General features: G+C 46.7%; 15 protein-coding genes across 15 annotated transcripts; 8 read left to right on the top strand and 7 right to left on the bottom strand.

Moving 5' to 3' along the window:
* Positions 1-210: 210 nt before the first annotated feature.
* Positions 211-708, bottom strand: N7506_005780 (uncharacterized protein; the record flags this gene model as incomplete). The annotated part of the gene is made up of 1 exon (XM_056955073.1): positions 211-708. The coding sequence occupies one exon, from the start codon at positions 706-708 to the stop codon at positions 211-213; it is 498 nt and encodes a 165-aa protein (XP_056812050.1).
* Positions 709-1978: 1270 nt separating this feature from the next.
* N7506_005781 (uncharacterized protein) lies at positions 1979-2788 on the top strand (the record flags this gene model as incomplete). Its single annotated transcript, XM_056955074.1, has 1 exon — positions 1979-2788. The coding sequence occupies one exon, from the start codon at positions 1979-1981 to the stop codon at positions 2786-2788; it is 810 nt and encodes a 269-aa protein (XP_056812051.1).
* Positions 2789-3232: 444 nt separating this feature from the next.
* N7506_005782 (uncharacterized protein) lies at positions 3233-4553 on the bottom strand (the record flags this gene model as incomplete). The annotated part of the gene is made up of 4 exons (XM_056955075.1): positions 3233-3315; positions 3368-3436; positions 3495-3530; positions 4529-4553. The coding sequence occupies 4 exons, from the start codon at positions 4551-4553 to the stop codon at positions 3233-3235; spliced, it is 213 nt and encodes a 70-aa protein (XP_056812052.1).
* A 1551-nt stretch (positions 4554-6104) lies between these two features.
* Positions 6105-7515, top strand: N7506_005783 (BCS1 and AAA domain-containing protein; the record flags this gene model as incomplete). The annotated part of the gene is made up of 2 exons (XM_056955076.1): positions 6105-6318; positions 6365-7515. The coding sequence occupies 2 exons, from the start codon at positions 6105-6107 to the stop codon at positions 7513-7515; spliced, it is 1365 nt and encodes a 454-aa protein (XP_056812053.1).
* A 287-nt stretch (positions 7516-7802) lies between these two features.
* Positions 7803-8413, bottom strand: N7506_005784 (uncharacterized protein; the record flags this gene model as incomplete). The annotated part of the gene is given in 2 exon segments (XM_056955077.1): positions 7803-8308; positions 8323-8413. 2 exon segments carry the CDS (start codon positions 8411-8413, stop codon positions 7803-7805), a joined length of 597 nt encoding a protein of 198 aa, XP_056812054.1.
* Positions 8414-8456: 43 nt separating this feature from the next.
* On the bottom strand, positions 8457-8970 carry N7506_005785 (uncharacterized protein; the record flags this gene model as incomplete). Its single annotated transcript, XM_056955078.1, is given in 2 exon segments — positions 8457-8692; positions 8706-8970. 2 exon segments carry the CDS (start codon positions 8968-8970, stop codon positions 8457-8459), a joined length of 501 nt encoding a protein of 166 aa, XP_056812055.1.
* Positions 8971-9052: 82 nt separating this feature from the next.
* Positions 9053-11209, bottom strand: N7506_005786 (uncharacterized protein; the record flags this gene model as incomplete). The annotated part of the gene is made up of 1 exon (XM_056955079.1): positions 9053-11209. One exon carries the CDS (start codon positions 11207-11209, stop codon positions 9053-9055), a length of 2157 nt encoding a protein of 718 aa, XP_056812056.1.
* Positions 11210-13171: 1962 nt separating this feature from the next.
* On the top strand, positions 13172-14026 carry N7506_005787 (aminoglycoside phosphotransferase family protein; the record flags this gene model as incomplete). The annotated part of the gene is made up of 1 exon (XM_056955080.1): positions 13172-14026. The coding sequence occupies one exon, from the start codon at positions 13172-13174 to the stop codon at positions 14024-14026; it is 855 nt and encodes a 284-aa protein (XP_056812057.1).
* A 2567-nt stretch (positions 14027-16593) lies between these two features.
* On the bottom strand, positions 16594-17998 carry N7506_005788 (uncharacterized protein; the record flags this gene model as incomplete). The annotated part of the gene is made up of 4 exons (XM_056955081.1): positions 16594-16990; positions 17049-17217; positions 17269-17503; positions 17786-17998. The coding sequence occupies 4 exons, from the start codon at positions 17996-17998 to the stop codon at positions 16594-16596; spliced, it is 1014 nt and encodes a 337-aa protein (XP_056812058.1).
* A 1824-nt stretch (positions 17999-19822) lies between these two features.
* On the top strand, positions 19823-20346 carry N7506_005789 (uncharacterized protein; the record flags this gene model as incomplete). The annotated part of the gene is made up of 2 exons (XM_056955082.1): positions 19823-20093; positions 20159-20346. The coding sequence occupies 2 exons, from the start codon at positions 19823-19825 to the stop codon at positions 20344-20346; spliced, it is 459 nt and encodes a 152-aa protein (XP_056812059.1).
* Positions 20347-20845: 499 nt separating this feature from the next.
* Positions 20846-22414, top strand: N7506_005790 (BCS1 and AAA domain-containing protein; the record flags this gene model as incomplete). Its single annotated transcript, XM_056955083.1, has 1 exon — positions 20846-22414. The coding sequence occupies one exon, from the start codon at positions 20846-20848 to the stop codon at positions 22412-22414; it is 1569 nt and encodes a 522-aa protein (XP_056812060.1).
* Positions 22415-23778: 1364 nt separating this feature from the next.
* Positions 23779-24123, top strand: N7506_005791 (uncharacterized protein; the record flags this gene model as incomplete). Its single annotated transcript, XM_056955084.1, has 2 exons — positions 23779-24064; positions 24086-24123. The coding sequence occupies 2 exons, from the start codon at positions 23779-23781 to the stop codon at positions 24121-24123; spliced, it is 324 nt and encodes a 107-aa protein (XP_056812061.1).
* A 137-nt stretch (positions 24124-24260) lies between these two features.
* N7506_005792 (uncharacterized protein) lies at positions 24261-24506 on the top strand (the record flags this gene model as incomplete). The annotated part of the gene is made up of 2 exons (XM_056955085.1): positions 24261-24337; positions 24404-24506. The coding sequence occupies 2 exons, from the start codon at positions 24261-24263 to the stop codon at positions 24504-24506; spliced, it is 180 nt and encodes a 59-aa protein (XP_056812062.1).
* A 340-nt stretch (positions 24507-24846) lies between these two features.
* Positions 24847-25373, top strand: N7506_005793 (uncharacterized protein; the record flags this gene model as incomplete). Its single annotated transcript, XM_056955086.1, has 2 exons — positions 24847-24936; positions 25005-25373. 2 exons carry the CDS (start codon positions 24847-24849, stop codon positions 25371-25373), a joined length of 459 nt encoding a protein of 152 aa, XP_056812063.1.
* Positions 25374-26104: 731 nt separating this feature from the next.
* On the bottom strand, positions 26105-26474 carry N7506_005794 (uncharacterized protein; the record flags this gene model as incomplete). The annotated part of the gene is made up of 2 exons (XM_056955087.1): positions 26105-26206; positions 26253-26474. 2 exons carry the CDS (start codon positions 26472-26474, stop codon positions 26105-26107), a joined length of 324 nt encoding a protein of 107 aa, XP_056812064.1.
* Positions 26475-26933: the final 459 nt, after the last annotated feature.

Below are 26933 nucleotides of genomic sequence, written 5' to 3' on the forward strand. Positions count from 1 at the left end.
TCACCAGTATATTGTTGGAGACAGTAGACGTATAATATTGTAATCTAAAGCCATAGGATAGCTACCACCATAGAACTTGTGGCATTTCCTGTAATCCCGTGCCACTTGAGATTACCGAGAAACATGCCCGCACGTCTGCTGCTGCATTTAGCGATTCGCAATTTGATGAAATTCGGGCGCTCAACACACCTTGGTCATTGGAAAGGTCTCTCATAATCCGCACAGAGAGGAAGCTGCCAATGGCCGCGGCTGGACATTGTTTGCGGCAGTCATAGCATTTGCGTTTCCCCAATTCTTGACCTCGGTCTCTAGTGCTCCCAAATTGTTACATTTCAGTATCACCTGTCCATTGATGGTCTTTTGCAGAAGAGCCAGAACCCAAAGGACCCAGACACGGCAAGTGACGCCTGGAACATTTAATTGATTGTCGTATGTCCTCATAGTCTGATCCAAGTGACCTTCATATCCCATAGGGACATCAGCAATTCTGAAAAGCCCGACAAGAAGAAAGGATTTAAAGACACCCGCAGTAGGTCCATGGCCGGGCAGCCAGCCACTACCTTGCTGCGTGATGTGGTATTTTGTGCCGCCAGTGTCGGGATGACGATGAAAGTAGAGGCCCCAGTGGAAATCATTTGGAACTGGCGGATGATTCCGAATAAAAAGGATGATATAAAGTCCATTGACTTTGAGATTTGCCAAAGACATGATCAATTGCGGTACGAGAACACAATGTGGTGCAGTGATATCGTTGTAAGTTTGCGGTTGTTGGTGACATGCAGTTCTGCTGGAGAGAGCATCTAATATATAGTTTCGTTCTGCGCCTGAGCACCATCATTGAATGGTCAGGCGCGCGCCAGTACAGTCAACATTACATACTTCATGAGGTAATTGCCATAAATAGCCTTCCATAGAGTCCTCAGCTAAAAGCCGTTGTAGAATACACCGCGCGCTACACTGCGTTGTTGACCTTGCTTGGCATGCATATGCAATGCAGGTGAAACTTCCGTGTACAGGTTGCCACGGCGAGACGCGCAACAGGGGACCTTGATTTTGGTACCACCGAAGACTGTTTGCTAACGATTAGACCAGTGGTGAACAGCACCGCTGTGTACACCATATGAGGAGACAGTGGGTAGCGACAGGGGCCTTGTGGTCGATACCGGTCAAAAGTACGCAATCGTACGTCTGTATTTATATGAGAAAACAGCCGGTTGATGCTTGTCATCAATATAACTTGAGCTGGGTCGGGCCAAATATCGAGTAAGCGGGGAACCCTGTCATCCTGGGCGTGCTCAAGACAAAGAACGGGAATAAGTCCAGGATTACGGCGGCTAATAGTCCATCACTATAGCAAAGATCCACTCCAGCTGAAAAATATTTGAGCCGCAACCACCTATTCTTGGCTTGAGAGCTTCCGTACTTAGTTTTCTGCTGACGTGGCCTGCAGCACGCGGTTTCGCAATGACAAATATGCATGTAAGCACGGACTCAGTCGTCGGAAAGGTGACTGGCGGCTACATACTGGCTGCCATTGGCCATAGAACGGAGCAGCCAGCCACTCATAAATTCAAAGCCGCTACTTTTTATCGAACCTCAAAAACGTGAGTGTTGTTATACTTCAAAATGCGGGGTTCGGTGTTACACCACATAAAAAGTTATATCAAATCTGGATATATCGCCAAGTAAATAGCGTCAGCTGGAAATAAACGGTAAATTCAGCAGCCACGCATCAGTTTAGCTCGAGGCTGCGCTATAGTTTGCCAGCCAATAACCATGCCAATTGGCTGGGACCTGCTTCGATCCGCCAATAAAGCTCTCGCATTTTCGTGACTTTCATCCGAATGTGATTCTCCAGTCACGTAGTCAACTAAGCCAACTTGGGATAGGCTAAAGACCGATCCGCCTTTAAAATACCATTACCCTCCCGTTTTTGCTGTTTGTTCTTTCCTGAGTTGCGTCTTCTGCCTATCTCATCATGTCTGCCGTTGTGGTTCTGTCGCAGTTTGATTCACTGGTAAACAAAATGGAATCAGTCAGCTTGAAGCTCTGTCAAAAACGTATTCGCCCATCTACGGACCAATTAACTGAGTTCCGAGGTTTATACACACGATTCAAGGCGACATTAGCGAATTTTGATGCTGGAATACAGGGATTGTTGGCCATCGGGTACCCCGATGAAGAGGATATTCGACTTGCAAGTCGTGTCCGGTCTGCCAAGAACGATACATCCTTTACTCCATCGACGATGACGACTCTGAAAAGGAATCTAGTTCTTATCTTTATGGGGCCAACGACGTTTACTTTCGAATCCAAGCAAGTGAGAACAAGAAATAAGCAGACTGAAACGAGATGTGCGACACTTAGATCTCAGCATGCTCATGTTATTCTCATGTGGGCGATGGCGCTTCAGCCATCTGCCTGGAAAGCTTCGGGGGGTATGACCGACAAGACCTTTCACTTTCTCATCGGAGACCTCCATCACGAACGAATCGAACAAATTCCGCCACGAATATTCGAAACTATATTATCTCTCGCAAAGGAGGGACCTCTAAAGGCCTCTGGACCATTTCAAACGTTCATCGAGAAAGTTTCCAACCCCAGCGGTGAACAACAGTCATCCCTCAAGCGAAGACGTATAGAAGAGACGCCGATGGATTCGACTGGATTCGAAGCAACCGATGAGGGTGGGCCAGAAGGAACCTTGGCTACTGAATCGCGTGAAATACATCATAGCCACAAAAATAATTCAACAGCGATACAGCAAAACAGACGTGAGATACCATGACTATCTCGATATTCATACAAGGCATCTTAATAACAAGAAACAGAAATCGACTACCGATGCTCTTCTTCGCCTATCTCCAATCTTCCAATGTTAGGAGATAGGCTCTTCAATGCACTTCAGAGCAGTCATCAATGGCAGTGGGAGCGCACAGTTGGGGGGGACAGAAACATCCGATTGTTTGGCCGCGCTCGTACCAAAGAACCGAAGTCAAGATATATCCATCAACCTTTTAGTGGGCCATAAAGATGGTCTCCAGCTAATCCATGAGCTGAAGGCTATACGCGTTTGAAGACAACGACTGCTCCAATCACGCGAATCTCGAAACCCGCTGGTACTGGACCTGTTTCTTCCTTCGATGGATCCTCGTTCTCCCAGGACGGCGGAGAGTCCATGTCCGCGTTCGGATCATAAACCATGATTGAATCTCCCTTCCCGGTAATTTCCCTATCGTAAGGTGTTGGTCGGAATAGTATGGCTCCACGTATGTTGTAGATCTCTCCTTCTATTGCATCGGTTCCCAAAGAGGCCTTGTTTTGATTAGAATATACAGCCGAAGGAGTCCGGGTGGGGATGGCAGACCTCGTTCGGCATCACCATGCTCACAGTCGATATCGATCCGGAACCGAAAGATGAAGCCTGCGCTTGTTACTTCGCATTTTAGCAAATTAGCATTGCTTGTTGTGAGGACGGAAGGAATTATACTTACAAGCCCGGTGTACGAGGAAGGCAAGATGGTCTGAGGCTTTAGTCGAACGCAAAGCGGCGTACGCAATTCCTCAGCCGACTATGTTGTGCGATGGCGCTGGCAACTCGGTGCAAAAATGCAAGACAATCTGCGCTGAAGGCGGGCAGAGGGGTTGAAGATTGAGGATTGCCAGGTGACCCGAGGGGTTGCCCCACCTAGGGACAGAGTCCAATTTCATCGGGCAGCAAAGGGTACTTACAATAATCTCACTTCCTCTGCGCCTCTTCTCGTCAGAGGTGAACCGTCGCTCGTCCACCTGTTCGCATCAGAGAGAACAGTAGAAATGGCACTGCATATACTGGGCTTCGATTTCTGTTTTACATCGCACTGTCCTTAATGGTCATTCCCTTGCACCTCCTTGCACGCTTAAGGCGGCTAGATCAGCCTTGGCCACTAATTCTCCCATAATTGTGCGAGCCTACAGCTACAACAGCACAGAACCCGAGACAATTATTCCGGTTCGTATATGTATTCAAATTGATATTATTGTTTTGCGCAGCTCTGACCGGTATTTTAATGTTTCTTTGCCGGTGCTTAATTAACTGTCTGCTTGCGTCGGCCGATCACCACCTTCACCTCCTACTCGATCCTCTTTTTTTTGTCAACTCGGATATACCTATCGTGATGATTCTTTGGCCGCTTCTTCTGTGTCTCGATCTGCGATCTCGTTACCGATCACTACTATTGAGCGGAAGTCCAACTGAGATCTGTCCGGATAGCTTTTTCCCACAAACAGCCGGTTGAGGCGACCTCTCAACAGAGGGCAAAAACGAACCACTTTCAACAAAAAAACAAAAAATCGTACCATATGGAATAGTTCTTTCACAAATATCGACTCCTGTGCCCGCTATTGATCGACCCTGCCCTTGGAATACAGAAATAATAAAATTCAGAAAACGCCAGTCGAAGTCACAACCTTCCTCAAGCTAATAATGGCGACTTGGAGCTATGCAGCGGGTAAGTGACTGGGTTTCCGATGAGGCCAATATACGTACCGTCGTTAATTGGACCCACAGACATGGTCTTATAAACACAAGGATTGTCGTGCCTAGTGAGTAAAGCAAAAGCACGATTGACCCCATCGCCGCCAACCAGAGAGCCTTGTGATGCTTAGATGTCGTCGGATCTGGATGTCGCCAGAATACATTGAAAGTAGTGGCAGCTCCATACATAGGCTTCATGCATGTAGCCCAAAACCGTATGAATTGTGCGTTAATAAACCCTTGGCTGACCAAAATCACGAACGTGTATAACACAAGCAAAGACCTGCGATGTTGCTGAAAGACCGTTAGTAAGAGACCTTCCATGTAAGATCCAGTTCAGACTTGCCGGCTGGTAAATGGTCAGGGACAAAACAACAATCGTACCAACGAAGAATAAGGCCGCGATCATGTGAGTCAAGAATGACTGTAAAGTTGATATACAAAGATACTGTAAATGAGTGTCAGCGTCGACCTCGCTTATATCACCTGCACGTACCTCGTTCAAAATGAGCAAAAGTAGCACGACGCCGACCTCCACGGCAGATATTGAACGTAATAGATCTAGCACTGGGTAAGAATGACTTATCATCTAACAAACAAAGCTGCTTACCATTATCTGCGGTTGTTCTTTTCAATGCGAGCAGCATGGATGCAACTGAGCCAAGAATAATAATGCCACCTATCATGATCTGGCTGTAAATGAGTTGTTTCTTGTTCCGCTTTCCCTGGCTTAATGCCTCCGTATACAAGAGCCAGAATGCAAGGCTTGCCACAGAACAAAGCGTTGCTGTTGTCGATGCGACCAGATGGAATATTAGATCTAGTTCCATGTTTCTAGATTTCCTTTTCATCGAATCTTTGACTGTAGTCCGCGGGACTAGTCGTCTTTAAATAGAAAAGAAGATCCAAAATACATTTTTTTTCTGTCTGTCCAGTCCGGATGATCTCTTAATTGTTCCTTTCTTCCATGGATGAAACCTCGTCCATGTTTGGCCTCATTTGATAGTCGATTAGTACGTTGTTTGACTGGTATTTATGGGGCATTTTGGTTGACATGTCCAAAACGGAGTTAGACCTGGCACGGAGAAAACCAGGCGAAAGATGACTCCCATTAGAAACTCGAGGGTAATACAATCATGTGTTGAGATTGACACAATTTGCATCTATCCCGAGCAGGTATAGCGCTTGTGAAATAACGCTTGGCAAAGCGATATTGGATGAATCTCACTAAAGGATAACTATCAACAAAATGCCATTTGTCAGATTGTCATTTTCCCACTCAAACCACAGTGTAATAAGGGAGAATAGATATGTGCATGTGCCTCAGAACAGAAAGCCACAAAAAAAGAGCTTCGCCAGATTAGACTGCAAGGGTCTTCCTCCTGCATACAGATAGGGCCCGTTCTATCAATATTGACTGATGAGGGCGAATCAAATGTTTGTCTGCTCTCGAGCTCGGTTCTCGTACCTTTTCCCAAAGAACGAGACGATCAGAAAAGAGCCGGCAGCGAATATATAAGTATGAGCAGAAACAACGCTCTTGTCATCTACCAACTTCGAATCAAGTCTTTCAATTCTTTAATACACAATGAATCCAATTAACGGAGGTGGTTCTTCACCTTTCCAGATGTCTCTGATAGATGTCATCTTTCCCGGTTTCGGTATGGTCACTGCTTCCGCACGCCAGCTGCTTGCTGGTGACCCGGACAGCTACACTCGACTTCTTTGTACCTTTGGGATGTTTATCCTCTTCGCCCGCTATGCAGTCCGCTATGTTTGGGAGATAGTGAGAAGTTACTTCAGTCCGTATACCTCCTGTTATTGCCGGGTGGGACTGACAATTTGAAGCATCGACAATTTATGTCTTATATTACGACGAAGCATACGATATGCTTGTTGATTGGATAGCCGACCAACCATTTGTCCACAATGCCCACTCATTGATTGCTCGCGTAAGATCTCCACAGCGGGCAAACAACCAATGTTCGACAAAGAAAAAGCCGTTGACCTTTTCTCCTTGGGATGGATCTTTTTTGTTTTGGTATAAAGGGCATTTGCTTGTCCTTCGCTGCGCGGTCAAAGAGCATCGAGAAGATCTCTATATCTCTTCCATTGGTCTTAATGCAAATATTTTGAAGGATCTCATCGAAGAGTGTCGCGAGAAATATCTCAAGGATACGCAGAGAAAAGTCTCTGTCTTTGAACACCGGGAGGGAGAGTGGAAGAAAGCCAGAGTGAGACCGGTCCGACCCATCTCCACGGTCATCATGGATAAGCAGGTAAAGGACGATGTTTTAAGAGACGTGGACGAGTTTCTCGACCAAGATATGCAAGACTGGTACGCAGAACGGGGTATTCCGTATAAACGAGGCTACCTTCTCTTTGGACCCCCTGGAACTGGAAAATCCAGCTTCAGTCTATCACTCGCAGGGAAGCACGAACTGGATATTTATACGCTTCAATTGTCGAATATTTCAGACAGCAAGCTAATGAAGCTTTTTGCTGAGCTACCGCCGCGTTGCATTGTTCTCTTAGAGGACGTGGATACCGCTGGAGTGGGGCGCAGGGACAGCGTCGACGCAGACCAAGAAACCGAGTCAAAGTCAGCAGTCACCCTATCCGGGCTTTTGAATGTGCTTGACGGTGTCTCATCTCAAGAAGGCCGGATACTAATCATGACGACCAATCATATTGAACATCTGGACGAAGCACTTATTCGGCCTGGGCGCTCAGATAAGAAAGTGCATTTCAAGCTTGCCGATCAGAACATCTCGACTCAGCTCTTCCACACGGTCTTCAAGCAGTCGCCGAACCAAAAGCAATGCAATGAGGAATATGATGACAAGATGATCGAGGGGCTTGCTCGTGACTTCGCCAACAAGATGCCGGAGCAAGTATTCAGCCCAGCAGAAGTTCTATCGTTTCTTTTGGAGCGAAAGAAGTCGCCTTCAGATGCTGTCTCTTGTGTGGAGAACTGGGTGACGAAAGCAAAGTATTGAGGAGAAGGAAGGGAAGGAGGGAACCGGGGACAACTGAAAAGTGAGACCCTTAGGGAGAAGATTGGTCGAGAAAGTCGTATTAAGGGAATGTATGTTTGACGGCGCCAGATAATTAGACTTTTCAGAGATTTCATCACATAACTCTAGAATACCTTCCATAATTGGCACAAATTGTTTTTATGGCCAGTAGCAGAACGTGTGATCGCTCATCAAACTTCTTTCCGCCTCGTTATCGGAAGGCGAGAACATGAATCGCCTCAAACGAAAAAGCCATGGGGGTGGGGGCGTCATGTGCAAACAGCGGTTGAGCTGGACAAGAGTTTTCGCCTGGATTTTCCCACCTTCGCGCGATGACCAAGCCGTGCATTTCCAGACATTAGTTCAAGGGCACGAGGGCGCTTCAACCATTTCACGTCCTCCAAGTCAATAACAATCAAACGGCTACCTAGGTCATCCCACAACATATTGCGCCACTCACTGTAGCCATAGACCACTCCATGCGACCGGAGCACAGCCAGGGTTTTCTCGCGCTCCAGGTGGAAGAAATCCGACTTCTCATCGTTGACGTGCTGAGGCCTCCATCCCAACCAGCTCAGGATCATCATCTTCTCCATTAGTTCGCCGCGGTACCAATATGAGACCCGTGGCGTGAATGTCCCAAGACAGACAGGGATATATTTTCCCTGCAGGCTTCTGAGATAACGATAATTGTCTGCCTCTACTTGATTGAGATGCTGCTTGTCCGCCGTGGTAGTCTTGATTATCACAGTGTATCCGTGTAATAGAAGAGTAGCTTTGACAAGGTACCCGTCCGACCACAGACGCGGAGTTGTTCAAACCCATGGCATCGGTTTCGGGGAAGTTGGCCGTGAAGCTGGCGTGTGAACTGCGGACCCATGAAGTGTCTCTGACCACCGTGTAGTTTCCAGTTGGGGCATTATTTATCCAGATGGTCTCGGTTGACCATGCCGCGCATGCAGGCAATTGTGCAGTAGGCGTGTAGATTGCCCGTCTTTTCGAGAGGTCAGTTTGTTGTCCCGGCCAGCTCGTGTGCTTTCGCTTCCCTTAGACGATTGACAATTGTTGCCTCGGCCGCGGCTCAACCGGCTGCGCACCGCTGCTGCGGTGGATGGTGAATGCGGTTCTTCATCACTGCCGCTGCCTCGGTCAACGAGTGCTTCGGAGTAAACATGCCTGGTTGGCAGCGAGCATGGGGATCGTGTCTTGTGTGTTTTCGGCTCTCGTTTCCAGTGCGAGTGGTCGATAATTGGAGGCCGGCGGGTCTTCACGGAGAGTTCGGGGATTTTTCCCAACAGGCCCAGGTATTTGACCTCCTAGGTCATTACTTGCCGGGTACCGCATCATGCCACTCTTAAGACGGAGCTTCGGCGGCCAGCGATTGAAAGGTGAACGCAAGCACCTGGCCAATGGGTGTCCGATGGAGGCGCCACTCATCGTTCACCTGAACGTCTTGATTCGGGATACACAAGAATGTAGTATGCGATCGCTATTAAAATACAACCTCAAAGACTGCCTCTCAAAGAACACGTAAACGCTTTGCATCTCCTGACTCGGTTCGCAACAATTGTCGCTTTGCTCGTGGTCGCTTTGGAATTTGCCGACATCTCAATGTAGATCGGTGAAAGTCGATGATTAGCGCCCGCTTGAGCTCTTCATTCCAAAGGACATTGTCAGGCCGAAGGTCTTCGTGGAAGATTCCCAAGGCTTTAATTTCCTTGTTCGATTTGTGAATATGTTTGAGAAGCTCCGGTGTCAGTTCCATCGTTGCAGTGCTATCGCCTCCCCAGCTCATGACGAGCATGTGACGAATCTCTCCAGCCCCATGAAGAAAATAAATTTTTGCTAAGTCGATTGTACCGAGGAAAACAGGCACAGCGGATGCTTGAGCCTTCCGCAGGATTTCATATACCTGCGCTTCGCGGGAGACTTCTTTCCAGAGGCCCGATGTGGTCCCTTTCCCAATAACAACATAGCCATATGTAGCACAAATGAGTTTAAACGGTGCACCGTATGCCCCGCAATTCCCAAGGGGGATGCACCGGTCAATGTTTTCATCCAGTTGTGCTTTTAGTAAACGCATCAAATCCTCCGAGTTGATGGGGTGTTTGATGAAATCCTGACCCCGACGATGGAGCTTCACGTTTGGACAACAGTCGTCTAGGAAACCTCCCGTCTGCAGCCCTAATAAACATCGCTGGGTGCAAAATTGTGTATTATGGCGTTTAGAATGGCTGCCTTGATCTTTCCCAGTTTCGCGTTGACGAGCGGCTCGTTGGGCGGAAGGGGAAGATGTGACCTGGCTGAAGCCCCGTTTGCGTCCGGTCGCTTGATTCGAGTCGGAGCCTGATGATTCTGGCGACTGCGTCCGGTGTCGGACATCCGAGGGCGCACAGCTGGCTTGAGACCTCGTGGGCACTCGGCGGCCCGCTGTTGGAGATTCCAGTGGAGGCGATGATGGTTGGTAGTCTGAACTTGGCTCTGGACTTACATATTCGGAGTTGGTACTGTCAGAGTGCGGAGCGATTTGCTGTAAGACCTCCTTAGGAATCTGAGAACGAGCGTAATCGAAGCTAGTTGTCCACAAAGGAAGCCGCGACTGTGCAGTATTTCTCCATTCCTGGTCACGAACTGGCGAACGGAACGCCATCAAACACAGACACAGAACCCTCGCGATGGAGGTCGTCGGCTCTTGGGGACTTTGTTCGCTGTTGGGATCACAGAGAAAGTAGTACAATGTGCTAGGATCGTTGTATGGAACGCGGAGAAGGACACGAGCGACCCCATTAGTGACATAAGAGTACTCGAGTCCCTCCTGGATCATCACATGGTATTCCTGGACTATAGCGGAGCACACGAGTCGCTCTGCATTGTATTTCAATTTCTCTGCGTGATCCGTCGTGATTTTGTTTGATCTGACCATGCATTTCCATAAGTCCATTTCCCTGAGCCCCACGCGAAGGGCTTCGACAGAAAGCTTGTGGGGCGGCTTGTATTCAACCGTAGTGAGGAGGGTATTAGTGTTGCCATCGACTCGGTGGATACAGAACTGATCGGGTCGGGGGTGATGTATGCCTGATGGTTGGCTTGCATTTGCGTCGTTACCGCCGCGTGGATTGAAAGAGTTGGTGTGATTGTCGAACCAGATTCCATCTCCAAGTCCGAACTCGTCTCGGGCAGCGTCGATTTTGCATAGCTCTGCAATTATATCACGGACATGATCTTCCACGGCGATTCGTTCGTAGTTCTCAAGACCTTGTTCACTGCTAATTGGACGGAGACCGAATCGTCTGGCATCCTCTTCAAGCGCAATCAAGGGGGTAAACAATCGTGCTCGGGCTTCCTCGGTTGCCTGGAGGTAGTTGCACACAGAGCTGTATATTTTCTGCTGTCGAGCTGAACAATCGGTCCATAGTGCTAGTCGTGTGGGACAGTATTTTCCGGTGGGAGGAGGTATGCTCCCTGTAGTCGAGCGAGATGGTGTTTCGACTCTCAATGGTCGGGAAAGTAAGCTGTGGCAGAAGCGTAAGAGTTCTGCAAATGTCGTTCGTTGGTTGCGCTCCCTTTGCTGCTTCTCTCGCTCTTCGGCCTGCTTCCGTCTCTCCTCTTCCTGTCTCTGACGCTCTTCGGCCTGCAAAAAGAGTTTCTTGTAATCGGTGGGGCTGGTATTATCCATTAGGTTGTTGAAAGGAAGGCAGGGATTAGGGATGCCGGTGTTTGAGCTAGCTGGCTTATCAGCTGACCCAGATTTCGGTGAAAGTATTATCCGATACCAAATGCTACTATGAATTGGGTATTAGATGTTCAGGACAATGGGCTGAAATTTAGATTGAAAAAGGGACAATAGTTCCGGGCCTATGGCATGCTGGCATGCAACCCAGAGCTGAGGTTCTGTAGTATATGTTCGCGTCGAGACACTCAACCACGGCACGGGGACGCAGTGCAAGTGTCGCAGTTGGACCTGGTTGTATACCAAATATAGTTTCTTTTGGCCATCTGGTATAAATTTACAACCTTAGAACCTATAATGCGCCACAATGCTATCGAACATACTAAAGATATCATGGTGGACATCATGAATCTCTTTGCAAGTCCCTGGAAAAACATGGCGTGATCCTGTGTCTCTGGGTACTCCTGGCATCTCGACTGGCGTTCTCCTGGATCCCTCTTGCACAACCCCTGGGAGTCGTTGGTTTGTTCCAAGGATCCCTCATGCTCCCGGGACTCGTGATCAAGAGGACAGGAACAGATGTAGAGTTTTTTTGGTTGATATATCTTCCGACGGATGACCCCACTGATCGCCCATCGGCGTCGTTCCCCGGAGCTACACAGTTCACTCCTGGGAGCCGCAGATCCTCTGGGGACTATGGTTCTAATCTTGGGAGCAATCAAAAGCGTGCCTTGGAACCACGTCATGGATCCTGTGTTCGAATATGATCCCAGGAACGTGAGGATCTCAAGACATGAAATCTGGGATCTGGAACGGGTAATCAATACTAGGAATACAAACTGAATGCTAGCAATAAAAGCGGGCAACAGGAAGAAGAGGTGGTTAACTCGGCAAAAAAAATATGGCGTAAACACACCGTTTGACGAGAAAAAAATATGCTTATGAACGATAAAATGCAACGGTTATTTGGAGGTTGACCGAATATGCATATTCAACGATGCTTTCCACGATATCAGCAATAAAAAAGAATAGAAACATAGTGGTGAAAACTTGAAGTTCAACGGGCAAGCAAACGTGCAGCCGGTGATTACATGGTTGTTATGGTCGAAAAGATTATACGGACGGATTCATTCATTTTCTTGTTACAGTAAACACAGTGAAAGAAGTAGGGTGTTTATTGAACATTATTGGCCAGACAACAGTCTCCACTCTAAATCACACGCATATCCTAATACCCAGGCACCCCCCAGCTCTACAGCAAGAATTTATTTCAACCTGCCCGCTTTTATGCCATATTCCCCAGGCCGCCATCCAAGTCCCCATCCCGTCCTAGTACCTTGCTTATTGTTTTGTGAAAATAAAAATAAAAATAAAAATAAAAAATAAACCAAGAAGAAAGGCAGAACCCCAGGCTAGCTACGGTGTCTAGACTAAAGAGCAGTATCTTGGTACAAGAAAAACTGGCCATCTTGGAGACACTAAAATTGGTCCAGCCGTTGGAGTCAGTCAATCGGGCCGATCAAGCACCTATGCAGGCTTTAGTTCCCCTACCAAGGCCTCTAATACCAATGAAACGTCTGCAAGTATTTGATCCTTTCGTGAGGATCCACCATTTCTTGTTTTGTTGCCCGATGTATACACTTGGTCACCACTCCTACAGACCTATACACATCACGTGATTCTAGACCCAACTCGCTGGGGCCTACGCAAGGTACAACACGTGAAGTCGAGGCCCATAACAGTATCAGCTGACACTGGCAAATTGGGGCCAACGCTGGTCGTGCTTGTCATACTCGCGGCAAGCCCTTTTCTTTTTCCCGCGATAAATCGATGGCCGACCGTAATACTCACGTGTTATGACGGTGTTGTGTTTGCACTGTTTGCTGTTGTCAATCAATATATAATGCCCGTGAAACCCTTTGTTGCACTTCGGCGGCATCCTTTTTGACTTTATCAATACGATCCGCTATGTTCACCCAGATGGACAGTGAGCTTCACTCGAGCGTTGAACTACCAACCATTGCCGATATTGAGGCATCGACCGATGTCCTTAGTATACGAACAAATGCTATCAAAGTGGTTCGAGTGAAGGAACGCTTCGCGGTCAAAATCGGGTATTCGATCCCGCCTTTGGAAGCCGAGAACATGAAATTTGTTGCAGCCAACAGCAAGGTTCCTGTGCCAAAGGTCCACGCCAACTTCATCGACCCAGAGACCCAGAAAAGATATGTCGTTATGGATTTCGTCCCTGGTACAGACTTGCAAAAATTACTGCCATCGCTCACCCCAACCGAGAAGACGACGGTCAGCCAGAGGATCAGAGAGGCGATCAATGAACTGCGAACAATACCATCACCTGGCTACTTTGGGAACTTGAATGGCAAGCCTTACACCGATGGTGTGCTTTCAACCCCTGATAACAACCCAGTCATTTCCGGGCCATTCAAGGACCAGAAGCAGATGAATCAAGGAATACTGGAGAGACTGGGCCAAATGCAGTCTCCACACTACATTCGACTATTAAAAGAAATGGTCAACTGCACTCTCAAGAACCATCGAATTGTCTTTACTCATGGAGATCTGCAACCAAAGAACATAATGGTGGAGCGAAGGGGGTTCTGCGATAATGGAGACGCAGACTTCAAAGTCACTCTGATCGACTGGAACTTGTCAGGCTGGTACCCCGAATTTTGGGATTTTTGCAATTCAACCTTGTATTGTCAAATGAAACCGGATTGGCTTGAGCTTATTCCGGACATATTTGATCAGTACCCGATTGAATACCTAATGATGCAAGTTGTCTACTCGTCGGTCTTTTACTGATGGTACATTGAGAAAATATAGAACATTGATCTTAATCGTTCAAAAAGGAAAGCTATAGGCTGTGCATTTTACATTTTCTTGTACGCGATATCAACCTCTCGGCCTACTTAATCAATTTAATCAACACCACACCAGAGAGGAGAGATCTTTTAAACTAATTTCACAGTGAATCTCCCGCTCAAATAGCGGGAATCGCAAATTCGATGGGAGACCACGAAGAAAGCAGATAAACAACGAAATTGAGCTTATGACCCAGTGTCGTGATATGCTAAGGAATTTGTTCAGCTGTAGAATGGACGTCTTTTACAGGGGCTCTGAAGTACCAGTGCGCGTGCTTTCGAATCCACTCCGTCAGAGGTTGTACCTTGATAAATGGACTTGACTGACATACCTCATTCTACCGCTTTAAGATGCCCTTTTCAAATGCCAACTTCTGAACATCTCGCAACCAGTCTCCACAACGATAAAGTGGTGTACCAGGATACAATTGTTTACCCCCAAGCGTCAATTGGGCTCGAGGCGCCTCGACTGCTCTGCAACACTCCGTCTCAAATCTGGACAAATCTGCGTATGCAATGTATCCAATCAATTTCTTCGTGCCAGGGACATAAGACGCCGAGAGCTCAGGGTCAAAGGAACCTCTTGGGTCGTATTTCATACCCTGGAGTAAATTCCCAGTGACGTGAAAGAGGCGTCCTCTTTCAGACATTCGTGGGGCGGTGGGGTTTGTTTCAATGTAGATGGCTTCATGGTTAGGCGCACCAAGATATTCGGCCGTGTAAACACTGAAAGACATATTGTAGGAGTACTGAGATGATATCGAGGTCTTGCTGATGAGGGCTGTTATATCCGTGCAAGCCCGTTCATTTATATGTTGAGCAGAAACACCAAGGACCTCATCATGGCTCAGACCATTCCTATCGAGATGTCATGTTTCGTGTTGCATCTGTCGGCGTGCATAAGAGGTACCGCGCGCCATAATACACGTTTGGCACTGATTGGCTACACATCAAACTTTCATGCGCAGGTTGCATTACACGGCGAGTCGCGCATTACGGAACCGCTGCGGATTTTTCTTCAGTTTTATTTTCTATTTTCGTGTGAGCCTCCTCACATTGATGGCCACTAAGATATTGCTAGCACTGACCTAGGCGGTTAGTAGTTGGATCTCGTAAACCAAGCGTTCTTGATACTAATGGGGACAAAGGGTGTTTCAGCAAGACGTTATATCTGCCATTTCCGCGCGCTACATGGAAAGGAAACATTGGAATCCAGCAATTTTGGCGAAATAGTACCCAACAAATACGGAATAAAACATGAAAAAGCCAATCAATTTTCAGCATTCGCTGGAAACCCACCAGGAAGTCATCTTTGCTATAAGCATCATGGTGTAAAAAATTATTCTCAGGCTGCGTGGCCACCTTTGTAATAGGGGATGGAATGAAGATACTTGAACAGGAAATATATAAATCTTATTATTAGAGGTTCCAAGTATCGGGCTGGGGAGCACCGTGGCGGGGTCAAATAATTGTTCACGTGCTCCATTCCGTCGTGCCCAACCCCGCCTCTTCGCTGATAGAAGTGCAAGGATCGACTCGATTACCTCGACCGAAATACGCAGCGAAGCAAAAGGTTATATGCGCACTCAATAGCGGTGCTAGTGGTTGTTCGATGAATGGACCTATGGCCTACCTCCGACCGGCTGTGAACAGACCTGAGCACGACGCTTGTGAAAAATTGAGAAACTGGCTGCCAAAGGCGGAATTTTCAGCGAGGGACGATGCGCCACACATGAGGTTATGTCGAAACGTTCCGGCAGATCTTCTTCAGCCTTTCCAAAAGGAGGTGTGGACTTCGCATTGTTAATTTCATTCATGTCGCATACAGCTGACCTGGGACCAGAATATGAAAACTAGTTTGATACAATTCGCGAACGGAGCATCCCCGAGGGAACCCTACGGTACTCTAACAGCAATCTTCCTACACGAAAGCAATGCGAACGTGTCTCTTGTCAATCATGACGCGAACATCCAACTAGCGAATGATGATTCGATAGAATGGAGTGGATTGATAGAGATTCTGAACTCATGCGTCTGCGTGGTGACCTGGACCAAGGAGACTATTTGACGATATTCCACACGAGGTGGGGTCATTGTTCTGGGGATGGAATGCCTGTTATATAGGAGAAGGATGGTATACAATAGTCAAGTGAAGTAGAGGGAAGCGCTGCCGTTTCTTGAGTAGCCGAGAAGCCGGAACCTGGTAAAATCGGAATCTCAGATATGGCGTTGAAGGACGGAAGGGAATAAGAAAGTGTTTCTACATCTGCAAAATCCGGAGGACCTGTCAAATACAGATGACGTGGGTCTGTGTCTTATTTTAGCCGTGGATTCATTGACCACTCAACGACCAATACTTACGCGAGCCATCCTGGGGAAGCGAACATGCCGGATCTGGATTAGCAAGCAAAAGTCGCTGGTCTCGGGTCATTTGCTGTGGAAACATCTCAGAGCTTGCATTACTGGTCAAGGAATCTCTCTCTTGGTCTGTGTTTGTGGGAATCAGCATCATGTCGATGGATCTTTTCCTGAAGGCTCACCGGATTGATTTAGAAGGGAATGCTCGGGGCATTCGTCAAGAGTTGTCTGCACTTGCGCATTGGCAGACAGGTTAGGAATAGGAGACAGGTCTTCTTCTAGATTTGAACTGGTCCCGCTGCTAATACGTCGTCTTTTCTGCGCTTCGCGCAAGGAACCTCTTTTAGGCTGCGAGTCCCTTCCTATTTGGATTTCAGTCCGGTAGTCAGCCTCTCCGTGGAGAGTGAACTGTGTCATGGGAGAGAAGAGCCTTTGTCTCTCCGAATCATCCATGACATCTGAACCAAATGGCTCTAGGTACCATTTTGCAAATGATTTTCGTGCAATATCAAAATTGCAGTGGAGAACCTTACACACGTCGGAGAGACTAGAAGGGGGAGTAATTGTTAGTAGATAACGATAAGAGAAAATTCTCATGTACCTACCGGACACTCTTGCCGAATATGCACTTAATTATGCACGGAACTGAGAGATGGTTTGAGTGCAAATCCACCGGGCTCTTTGTATATTGATCGCCTTTCAGACTGGTGGTAAATATGGACATCGATTTGTTTGCTTTCGCCCAGTACCTTAAAGAAGTAAAGGTTGGGGTAACTAGACCTGTTCGTCAACTCTGTATGAAACGAATTGGCAGAATAACCTCACAGTAGAACAAAATATCACCACTTCTGATATCCCAATCGCTCTCTGTTTGGAGGCGATCAATTGCCTCAACCCCCCAAGCCGCTCCATGCCGAAGTTCCTGAAGGTGATCGGGCCCTCCTTTCGAGATGAACCCCATCATCTTGTCCACAGACTTTGGGTCCTTGCCGAGGCAACATGCAACGTGACAAAGCGCACCTAGCAAGAATTTCTGATAAGATGCAATGAATGTTGCCCACTTCACATTGTTAGCGCATCTTTGTGTAAGCGAAGCATAAGCCCCAAGAGTTTGCATGATGACATCTGAATGCTGATATTGGATGAGTGATGTCGATTCCCCGTCACACAGGCGAGTGTCGATTTGAAATAATAAGTCCAAAACGGAAACTCGAGGATGAGATACAATGCCAGACCATTTTTCAACAGAAGGTATCCTGTTAATGAAGGTTCGTAAGGGCTTTCTCCATGTTTCTTCTGAGCTAGATGAACCTGATACCGAAAGCTTTCTACACTGACTCACTGAAGGGTCCAAAGGTATCGGAGGTTGGGGAAGATGAGTTGTGTCGATTTCAAGTGGAAGTTGAGATCGCACAATGATATGCTGGGGGACGTAAGGTGTCCATTCTCTCAGTATCTGCTGAAGGCGACAAATGTGCCTCTCCAAACCGGCGACATACTGGGAAGTGTCGCTGGTTTCCATTTCATGGATAAGAGTGTCATAGAAGGGTGACATTGATGTAGAATAGATGGTTCAGCTCCTAGGGGTGAGCGGGGAAAGGGAACCAGTACCTAACCTAAGCACAGCAGAGTGGGCGTGACAGGGGTATGGGCTGTGAGCCCATACCCCTGTCACGCCCACTCTGCTATGCGCATGAGCTCACATGCATAACCGCGTTGGGCTTACAATTTCAGTATTAGGTTAGTGCGACTATTTTATAAATGAACTCTGCAATTGATGGCATACTAAAATCGAGGGAGATAAGACTAATGACAATAACTTCACTCTTCTTGATGATCATACTACGAAGAGACGGCTATTCCTCTAGCTCATCTGACTTTCATTTGAGATCTCTCAGCGACGAAGGTATGATTGCTTGAACTACGCAGAGTTCGATGCGCGTTTTTGAGCTGCATATTGCTCCTCGATTCCTTCCCAGGCAGCTCGCGCAAGACTGTTATTTCGGGGCCTAAATCCCAGTCGAGGCTGTACGCATAAATCCGCGAAAGGCACAATGTCTGTGATGTCGAAAGAACAGCCTACCCTTTCTGCTGGTTTAGGCTCTGGAGTTTCTGTCAAAGACTCACCACTAATAAGATTGCACGTAGGTTGTCCTTTCCTCCATTTTGAAGTGGCACCGAGTGCTAACCAAACAAGACCGTGCGGATTTGGTTTTCTCCCAATGGACTTCAACTTATGGAAGACATCAAAACAAAGGGTCTCAATGATGTAGTCTTTGATGCCATTGCTCTTCAAGAGCTTGGCACTCATCATAAAACCCAGGATAACCATGAATTCACAAAGGAAGCATCCCTAGTGGATCTGGCGGTACTTGAGACCGGTATTTCACGGGTCTTGGGGAAGTATGGGATTACGAAATTCGTTCCTCTGAGCAGCGATGATCCGATTATCTTGCAACAACCGGCAGTAGATCTCGACTCAAAGAAAGCTCTTTGTTACCAGCACCTGCATTCCAAATACCGGCAGGAATATGCAAAAAGGTGCAATCTTGCAAAAGTTCTCGGATATGAGATCCACAACATCTTAAGGGACTGGTATGAGGAACGTCTCGAAGATATTTGTAACCGCCTCAGAAAGCTCGGTTACTGTTAAGCAAATCAGATATAATTCATTTCATTTTTCACTTGCACTGATCACCAGATGGAGCTCAATTCAGGACAAGCAAAAAGTCGAAGTTTGGAGAGCCCGTTTCACACATCATGCGCCGATATTGTTCCTGGAGTATTCTCTTCACTTCGCTATTATAAGGCCGGCTCAAGAAAATAATCAAGCCATGTGATGCTTCAGAAGGTGAAGCATTAAAATGCCAAGTCATCAGCGCAAGCATTAGAATAGTACCATAACTGAGACCGGGTAATACATCTCCCACGTAGGCGCATACGTCATTTTCGAGAGAAGTGCTTTCGAGACAGATTTCCCGGGATCTTCTGCTTCTCAAGGTGTTGCAGCCAGCTAGCAACTTTCTAGCATCTTCGCTAAGGTTTTCCGAGTGCCTCAATTCCAAGAGTGACGGAGATGCAATTCTCAAGGAGAGCATTGCCTTCAAAGCAGTTTTTGCCGGCCCATACAGGATTTGGACGGGAATCGGGGCGGGCTTCTGTTGTTAGTATCTCATCGTTACCAGCGAGAGGGGCGGGTACTCACCATGACTGGATCTTTGCTTCAATAACAATGTGCGATCGAAGGCCATCTTGGGAGTAGAAATAGGCCCTTATATAACCTCCTGATTCGAACAAAGAAACCCTTGCATAAGTTTGAAACCTCTCTATTGATGCTTTTACCACATACTCGTCTACACAATTTGAATCCCTTTGACAAATGGTCTGTTTGTCTTCTGTCTCGCTTCGATTGCTTCTACCAAACTGCCTGCAGGTATTTTGGGAACCGACAATAGAGCGAAAGATAGACGAGAATCTAGAGCGAACGATCCCAAATTCTGCCAGCCCCTATACACTGAATGAACCTGCGGTATATGAGCCCGAAAGTACCAAACCTGCATCTAGCCTCAGAAGGCCTCCACCAGTTTACAGTCCAAAGCCGACGGAGAAAGCAGAAGCGTCAAAAATCAGTTCAATTGAAGACTATCATGGTGAGCCTTTCCTAAAAAGTGCGAAACTTTTGATATTGTCTTCTCACTCTGCAACCTTTCAGCAGACATATCACAGACGGACTCTATGCAATCAGACGACAACATGGATAGCCAAATCATTATGCTCCCTCGCATCCCTCCAAACATTCGATTTGTTAAAGGCAAGATTATGAGAACGGAATACACTGATTTCTCCACTCCTCAATCACACGGTGGAAAGAAGATTGCCCCTGAAGATGGTGCAGAATACTAGTTAGGGTACTGGACTTCCATTCAGTCCCCTTCTGGCTCTGTTATTTCCGATCGCTTTAGTAGCCAAGTCTCCTCATGTAATGTAATGTACTATCTGATAGGCAAAGAAAGTTGTCACTTACCCTCTCATTATACATGGGTAGTGTTCGATATAGGTACACTTGGAAGCGAGATGTAGCGGAAAATCAATCGCTCAGCTTCAAAATGTATGGTATAAAAAAAGAGGCGCCTAGGGTCATACGTAGATAATTATCGATGGCTCTTCCACTGTCTATAGCTGGTAGCTTGGCACACCGAAAAAATCGTCCAAAGCAAGTGAGGATGCAATAGGACCTATTTAGAACTGACAGATCAATCAGATGTTATTTCCAGTCGGGGAAGTACATAGCTAGCAAACTAATATAAAGACACTGACCTGCCCTCATTTTATTGACACCATATTATTTCTTCCGGCGTCTCTGAAAGTAATGGCCGCCCATTCAAGCGAAACCCTGTCGGAGATGCTGCCATCGGCACTCGAGTTATTGAACCCCGGCTTATCTATCTTCACTCGAATTCTGTCTCTATATTCTCCTGCTGATGTGTCAACTTGCTCTAGTTACATTCTTTTATTCTCTTTGCTCTCCGCCTTTTTCAAATTCGCAGTTCCTCAGCTTCATCACAGCTTGCAGCAACTAATTTTGTATTTTGCCGCATCTATCGATATCAAGTTCGAGAGCTCGCTCCATGACCCTCTTATCAAATGGGCAGCGGAAAATGTCCAATTGAAGAAGTGTCGACGGACTATTGCTGTGACAAAGTCCAATTTCACCCCACCATGGAAAGAAGACGACACAGATGAAGAAAGTCAGGACGAAGACCCTGCTGAGGAGCAGCGGAGGTTCGAGAAAGACAAGAAATTGTTCTGGCAGAGCCAGAGAAAGAAGGGTGGATTCCAGCCTATTAGCTGCACCCCCGGGCAAAGTCAGCTTCATGTCTTCCGTTATCGAGGCCATTTAATTGGCCTCTATCGCAATCCTCGCCCGAGTCTCAGCAATACTTGGCTTACGGACGCTGAGACAATCACCATTTATGCTTGGGGAAAGCAAATCTTGATGGAGTTACTGGAAGAAGCGCAGGAGGCATATCTCAAACGCAAGGGCAATCGAGTAGCAATTTATCGCGGCCTGAAGTTGCAAAATATGCTCCGTTGGGCCTTGAGCTCCTCAAAGCCTCCACGTCCGCTTTCAACCTTAGCTCTCGCTCCAGATACCAAAAGCGAGATCCTTGCTGATATTGAAAGCTTCCTCAGTCCAAAGACAAAAGCCTGGTATACGTCATGCGGAATACCATATCGCCGTGGTTATTTGTTTCACGGTCCCCCCGGAACGGGGAAGTCCAGCATGTGTTTTGTGATTGCTGGGCTTCTTTGTTTGGATATCTATACCATCAGCCTGAATAGTTCCAAAGTCGACGAAGACAGTCTGTCTAAACTTTTCCAGGAGCTGCCAAGCCGCTGCATAATACTCCTCGAGGATGTCGATAACGCAGGGATAGTTCAACCTATCCGCGAAGTCAGCGAAAGCGACCAAGTGATGGGCTTCTCCGAGGACCGGAATGCCGTTCATAGTGGCGTCTCACTATCGGCCCTTTTGAATTGTCTTGATGGTGTCGGAGCACAGGAGGGTCGGATTCTCATCATGACAACCAATCACCCAAACAAACTTGACGCTGCTTTGACTCGCCCTGGCCGAGTGGATAAGAAGTACTACTTTGGATATGCGGATAAAACCAGTGTCAAAAGTATCTTTTCACTCGTCTATAACCCTTTCATCGGTGGGGGTCCTGCTGGGTTCACTTCGAGCCTTCCAGCCAAGAAGCTGGATCGTCCGGCTAGAGCCATGTCAAACCGGTCAATTCGGGACCTGTCTATCAAGTTTGCAGAGCTGGTCCCAGATGACCAGTTCACAGCAGCTGAAATCCAAAGTTACCTCCTAGATTTCAAGGATGACCCCGATATGGCTGTAACGGAAGCTGCTGAGTGGGTCAAAGACAAGATGACAATTGATCTGCGCGGTAGTTTCCAATAAAATGGTCAATAAGAAATAATCCTACATCCCTAGGCTTTTAGGAAAAGAAAATAAGGACACATGTATCTATCATCAAGGGTTTGGGTTTTCACTAGAGGAAGAGGTACTATATTTGACCAAATCGATAATCTCGAACATCATGCAAGTCGAGTCCATACATACAGTATCTTCAGTCAAGGAGACTGGATCAGGAATTAGCCGGTGATCACCAACTGCAAGTTGAGTTGATGGTTTTGCATTGGTCCAGAAGTGGATATTGCCAGCCCATATGCTGTCAACATTCGGACAGCTTCATCCATAATGGTGTGCATCGATGTCTGTGTAATCAGAAAGTTCCTAGTTCCCTGCATTCTGAAAATATTCAGGGACTTTCGATTGAAACTGCCTGGGGTTCATGTTATGCTACTCCAAGGTGGAGAAAGGAGTGAGAGAGGACCAATCACACATCATGTTGCCCCCTGAACAGATTTGGCTAGATTGTTCGTTGCCCAGGAAAAGCTGTGCACAATTCCAATCAACTCTGAAGGGACGGATCAATACCAAGCATCATCGCAACATCATTTTCAAGAGGCTCAACGAGAGTCTATCACGGGACGCGTAGCTCCAGGACCTGTATGAGGGCGAAAGCACTCCTCAACAAACATACTGCATGATGACCGTGAAGCACATCGATCCAAACCTCATTGAAAATGTCACGACAGACAGCTTAATGAGCGATATTAGAAAAACGAATCGGTGGGTATATGTTAGACACATTGACAATTGGATACGGTCAATTAATTTTGGTTATTGATTCAAGTGTAATAGATGGTTCGCAGTTCACGCACATGTCAATGTTGACTGACGACTTGAACATGTGCGGTGATAGAACTGAATGGCACCTGGTGAGAATCGATTTGCTCGGATTGAACAAGTAGCCCATCAAAAAAATGAAGGGTGTTTAATAAACATTATTGGCTGGCCATACAGCACGGAATTCTCCACCACTGAATCCTACAACGTATCACGTGCATTTTCTAATCCCATAGCAACTCTTTGAGTTGGCAGGGCGATTTTTATTTTTGCCAGATTCCTCAGGCCTATAGGATTTCGGATAAATATTTTCTCCAGCCACCGATCCTATCATCATCAACAACTTGGCCGCAGAGCAGTCCCAAATCAAAATTCTTTAGTCAGAGATTGACTATCATTTCACGCTGTGCCAACAATCTCACACCGTTTATGCCATTGGCGTGACATGTATTGAGGATGATATCACGTTTTGCAAGGGCGTACTCCAAGGTGGGGAAAGGAGTACCAGATAATCCAATCATACCAATGCCCGCAGTAAGGCCTTACCGTCCAGTAAGGCCCCACCCGCCAGTATGTCCCTACTCCCCAGTGTGTCCCTACTCCCCAGTAACGCCCTACCCGTCAGTAACGCCCTACCCGCCAGTATGTCCCTACTCCTCAGTATGTCCCTACTCCTCACTGTGTCCCTACTCCCCAGTGTGTCCCTACTCCCCAGTAAGGACCTACCCGTCAGTAAGGCCCTACCCGTCAGTACGTCCCTACTCCTCAGTGTGTCCCTACTCCTCAGTGTGTCCCTACTCTCCAGTGTGTCCCTACTCTCCAGTGTGTTCCTACTCTCCAGTGTGTTCCTACTCCCAGGTAAGTTCCTACTGTCCCGAGATCTGAGTTTCTGGTCCAACACCCATGCTGGCCTTTGAGACAGTCCACATGCTTAGCTACCGCAAAGTTGGCAAACACGCTAGTCTATCTATGTCTTAGCTTTGGTTTTAATCGTCGAATCGTATAGAAAACAAATATTATATCAGACTAGGTTTTATGTACCGTAAATACTACCATGACGTTGGCCCCAGAGCTCGCTCCTGAAGTCTTCCACGTCATTGATTGGAGTGGCGTCCAACGATTTTTCGGCTTGTAACTAACCTTTTCCTAATGGAACCATTTGCAGGTAAAAGTTCTTTCACTCTTTTTCCTCTACAGAAAGATTGGAAATCTCAACCCTGCAAACAAGATGGTGTTGACCAGCCACACGGACCCAGGTTCGGATGATGCAATTACAATGGCTGATAGGCAAGACTGTTGAATTCCACCGGTGAAATTGCAAGCACCTAATTCTGCACAGCTTTCAAGGAAGACACAAACTTCTTTGTCGATGGCAAACTCAGCTAGAGTTCTTCTTGTATCAGTTTTGCTGCACGGTAGCTCCGGGCTTGGTCGATGAATGCCACTGGTCTTCCCCCGAGGCGGCAGAACTAAGTCAGCTTTCCGAAAAGGTCACCGAATACTTTTGTTTCCATCACAAAGTAACTTTCCAGGCTTGTGGCATATCAGAAAAAGAACGTGAATCATTTTGCTCTAATTTACATGGGATTCGGCAAATCCGACATTGTGCTGTGCACCGGGTTGCGGTGAAAGCGGCAACTATGGGCAAATATGCGAAGAGTGCACAGAATGTACTAGCAATATTGAAACGTATGGGGGGAACAGAGTTTGAAAAAGCTTTTGGTAGACAGGTATGCTAAAAGCTATTCTCTACGTATCATCGAGATGGCTAATCCTATGTGCTTACAAGTTAGAACAGTTTCTCAACACATTCTGGGATATCAGGGCCCCCAATATCCCAGAAGTAGCTCCGTATCAACCACCTAAGCAGCAGAGCGATTATTCTAGCTCAAGTATTTTGTTAGCAGAAGCAAAGACGACGAATGTTCGACATATGTTCGAACTACAAAATGCTGCAATGGAAAGGAGACTAGAGAACATTGGGAGAATGATGGAAGATCTCGAGATTTCTCAGACGCGAAAAGCGGCTCGCCAGGCGAGGCTCAGTCAGCAAAACGAGGAATCTCAAAAAAAGAGAATTGAGAGAGCACAACGAAATCAGAAAGAACGAGATGATGCTGCAATAGAAGGCAAGAACGAGCGAGGAGAGTTCAGCAGGAACGAATGAAGCTGAGTAAAGGTCAAACATGTTTGATTGCCTGATCGCATCTTTAGTATCTCAAGGCGACCGCCATACAAGCATCAATACGGATGCTATTTTATCCTGTTATTTACAGGTGTACAGTAATAGGTTTAGCGTATTTTGAAAAAGCATTCGAGAAAGAATCTCTCGGGGTAGCTGGTGAAACTGATTTCGAACCATCTTGTATGAAGCAGCAAGGCGACCTGGTCGCCAGTTAATGGATACAGAGCCTAGCTGGCCTACATTCCACTGCCCGTGAGCTATTTGGGAACCTGGGCCACGGCTCTGTGAACCGTGACTGCTAGTCAAAGCGCATGTCCAATATTATTGGTCTATTGCCACTCCTTTCTCCACCTTGGAGTAGCTATATTATCTTGGCGGAAGAAATACAAACTCTGTATGACTGCGCCATTGTACGGCCAGTCTATAAGCAATGGTAATAGGCAGGGAAGATGAATTCCGTAGGCTAGACCTTACGGAGGGCCGAATATGATATATGGGTTATTATAACGTGGAGGCTCCTTTGATTAGAATACTTGGTGGAACTATGACGTATAGCCTCTTGTAAGGTAATATTCACCTGTTTTATTCTTGAGCCAATTCTAATTTATTCTTATGCCATTCAATGTTTTTTACCAAATTATAGCAAAAAATTTCACATTCGAATATATAAAATCGATCTAGATGACCCCTATGCAGCCCCTTCATTGCAATATTCAAGCTAGAATATTTGCCTCGCTTGGTTTCCTCATAATGCCTTCTTCAGCCTTCTCCAGGTCTTGATCTGTAATTAAAAATGGGGTCGGATAATAGGAGGCCTAGAAAAGTTAGCCTATGTCACGTGACTCGTTTCTGCCTGCATACTAGTTGTGACCCAAGAAATCCCCAAAATCCCGAGACATCCGCCGATAGGATAAACACTTGGCCCGTTTCCCGAAGGCGAATCCCTACGCAGACATCTGCTTCACACAACCTACTATATTCGCGTGCCTTTTTTATCAAGTTGGATTTGCGACGACCTTGTTTTTGACGCATTGATTTTCTTTTCGAAGAAGAGCCATTTGAACGAGGGCCTGTAGTCGCCATCTGCTAGTTTGTAGCCTTAAAAATGCCTCGGGACTCTAAAATCAGACTTGCTGGGAAGTAGAGTTAAGAAATAAGGAAGTGGGTGCTCTTATAGTCAAAGACTCGTTGGCTAGGGAGTAGCTTTTAAAGAACGTCAAACGTTATGAAAGCGCGAAAAGCGCAAAAGCGCAAAAGCAAAAAAGTGCAATGGCGGTTTTTGAGCATGTAGTAGACCACGGTTTTTTGAGCCAAAAGCATAGCGAAAAACTAGACAAAAACTACTATACTATTTCAGTTCGTGGGTGAACATCTTGATGCCACGACCATTTCGGTGTTATATTGCGCCCGAATCTAGACGTGTTGAGGTTGACCTAACCATCGTGCCATAGGTATTGATCCACAACGTCTTGAAAACTCAGAAATTCAATCAAATATTTGACGGCTGTTCTACCATTTTGGCACCGTAGTCTTAGATATCTT

Source organism: Penicillium brevicompactum (genome assembly GCF_028827555.1).
Source record: "Penicillium brevicompactum strain IBT 35665 chromosome Unknown utg000004l_segment0_segment0, whole genome shotgun sequence".
NCBI classification, from domain to species: Eukaryota; Fungi; Ascomycota; class Eurotiomycetes; order Eurotiales; family Aspergillaceae; genus Penicillium; species Penicillium brevicompactum.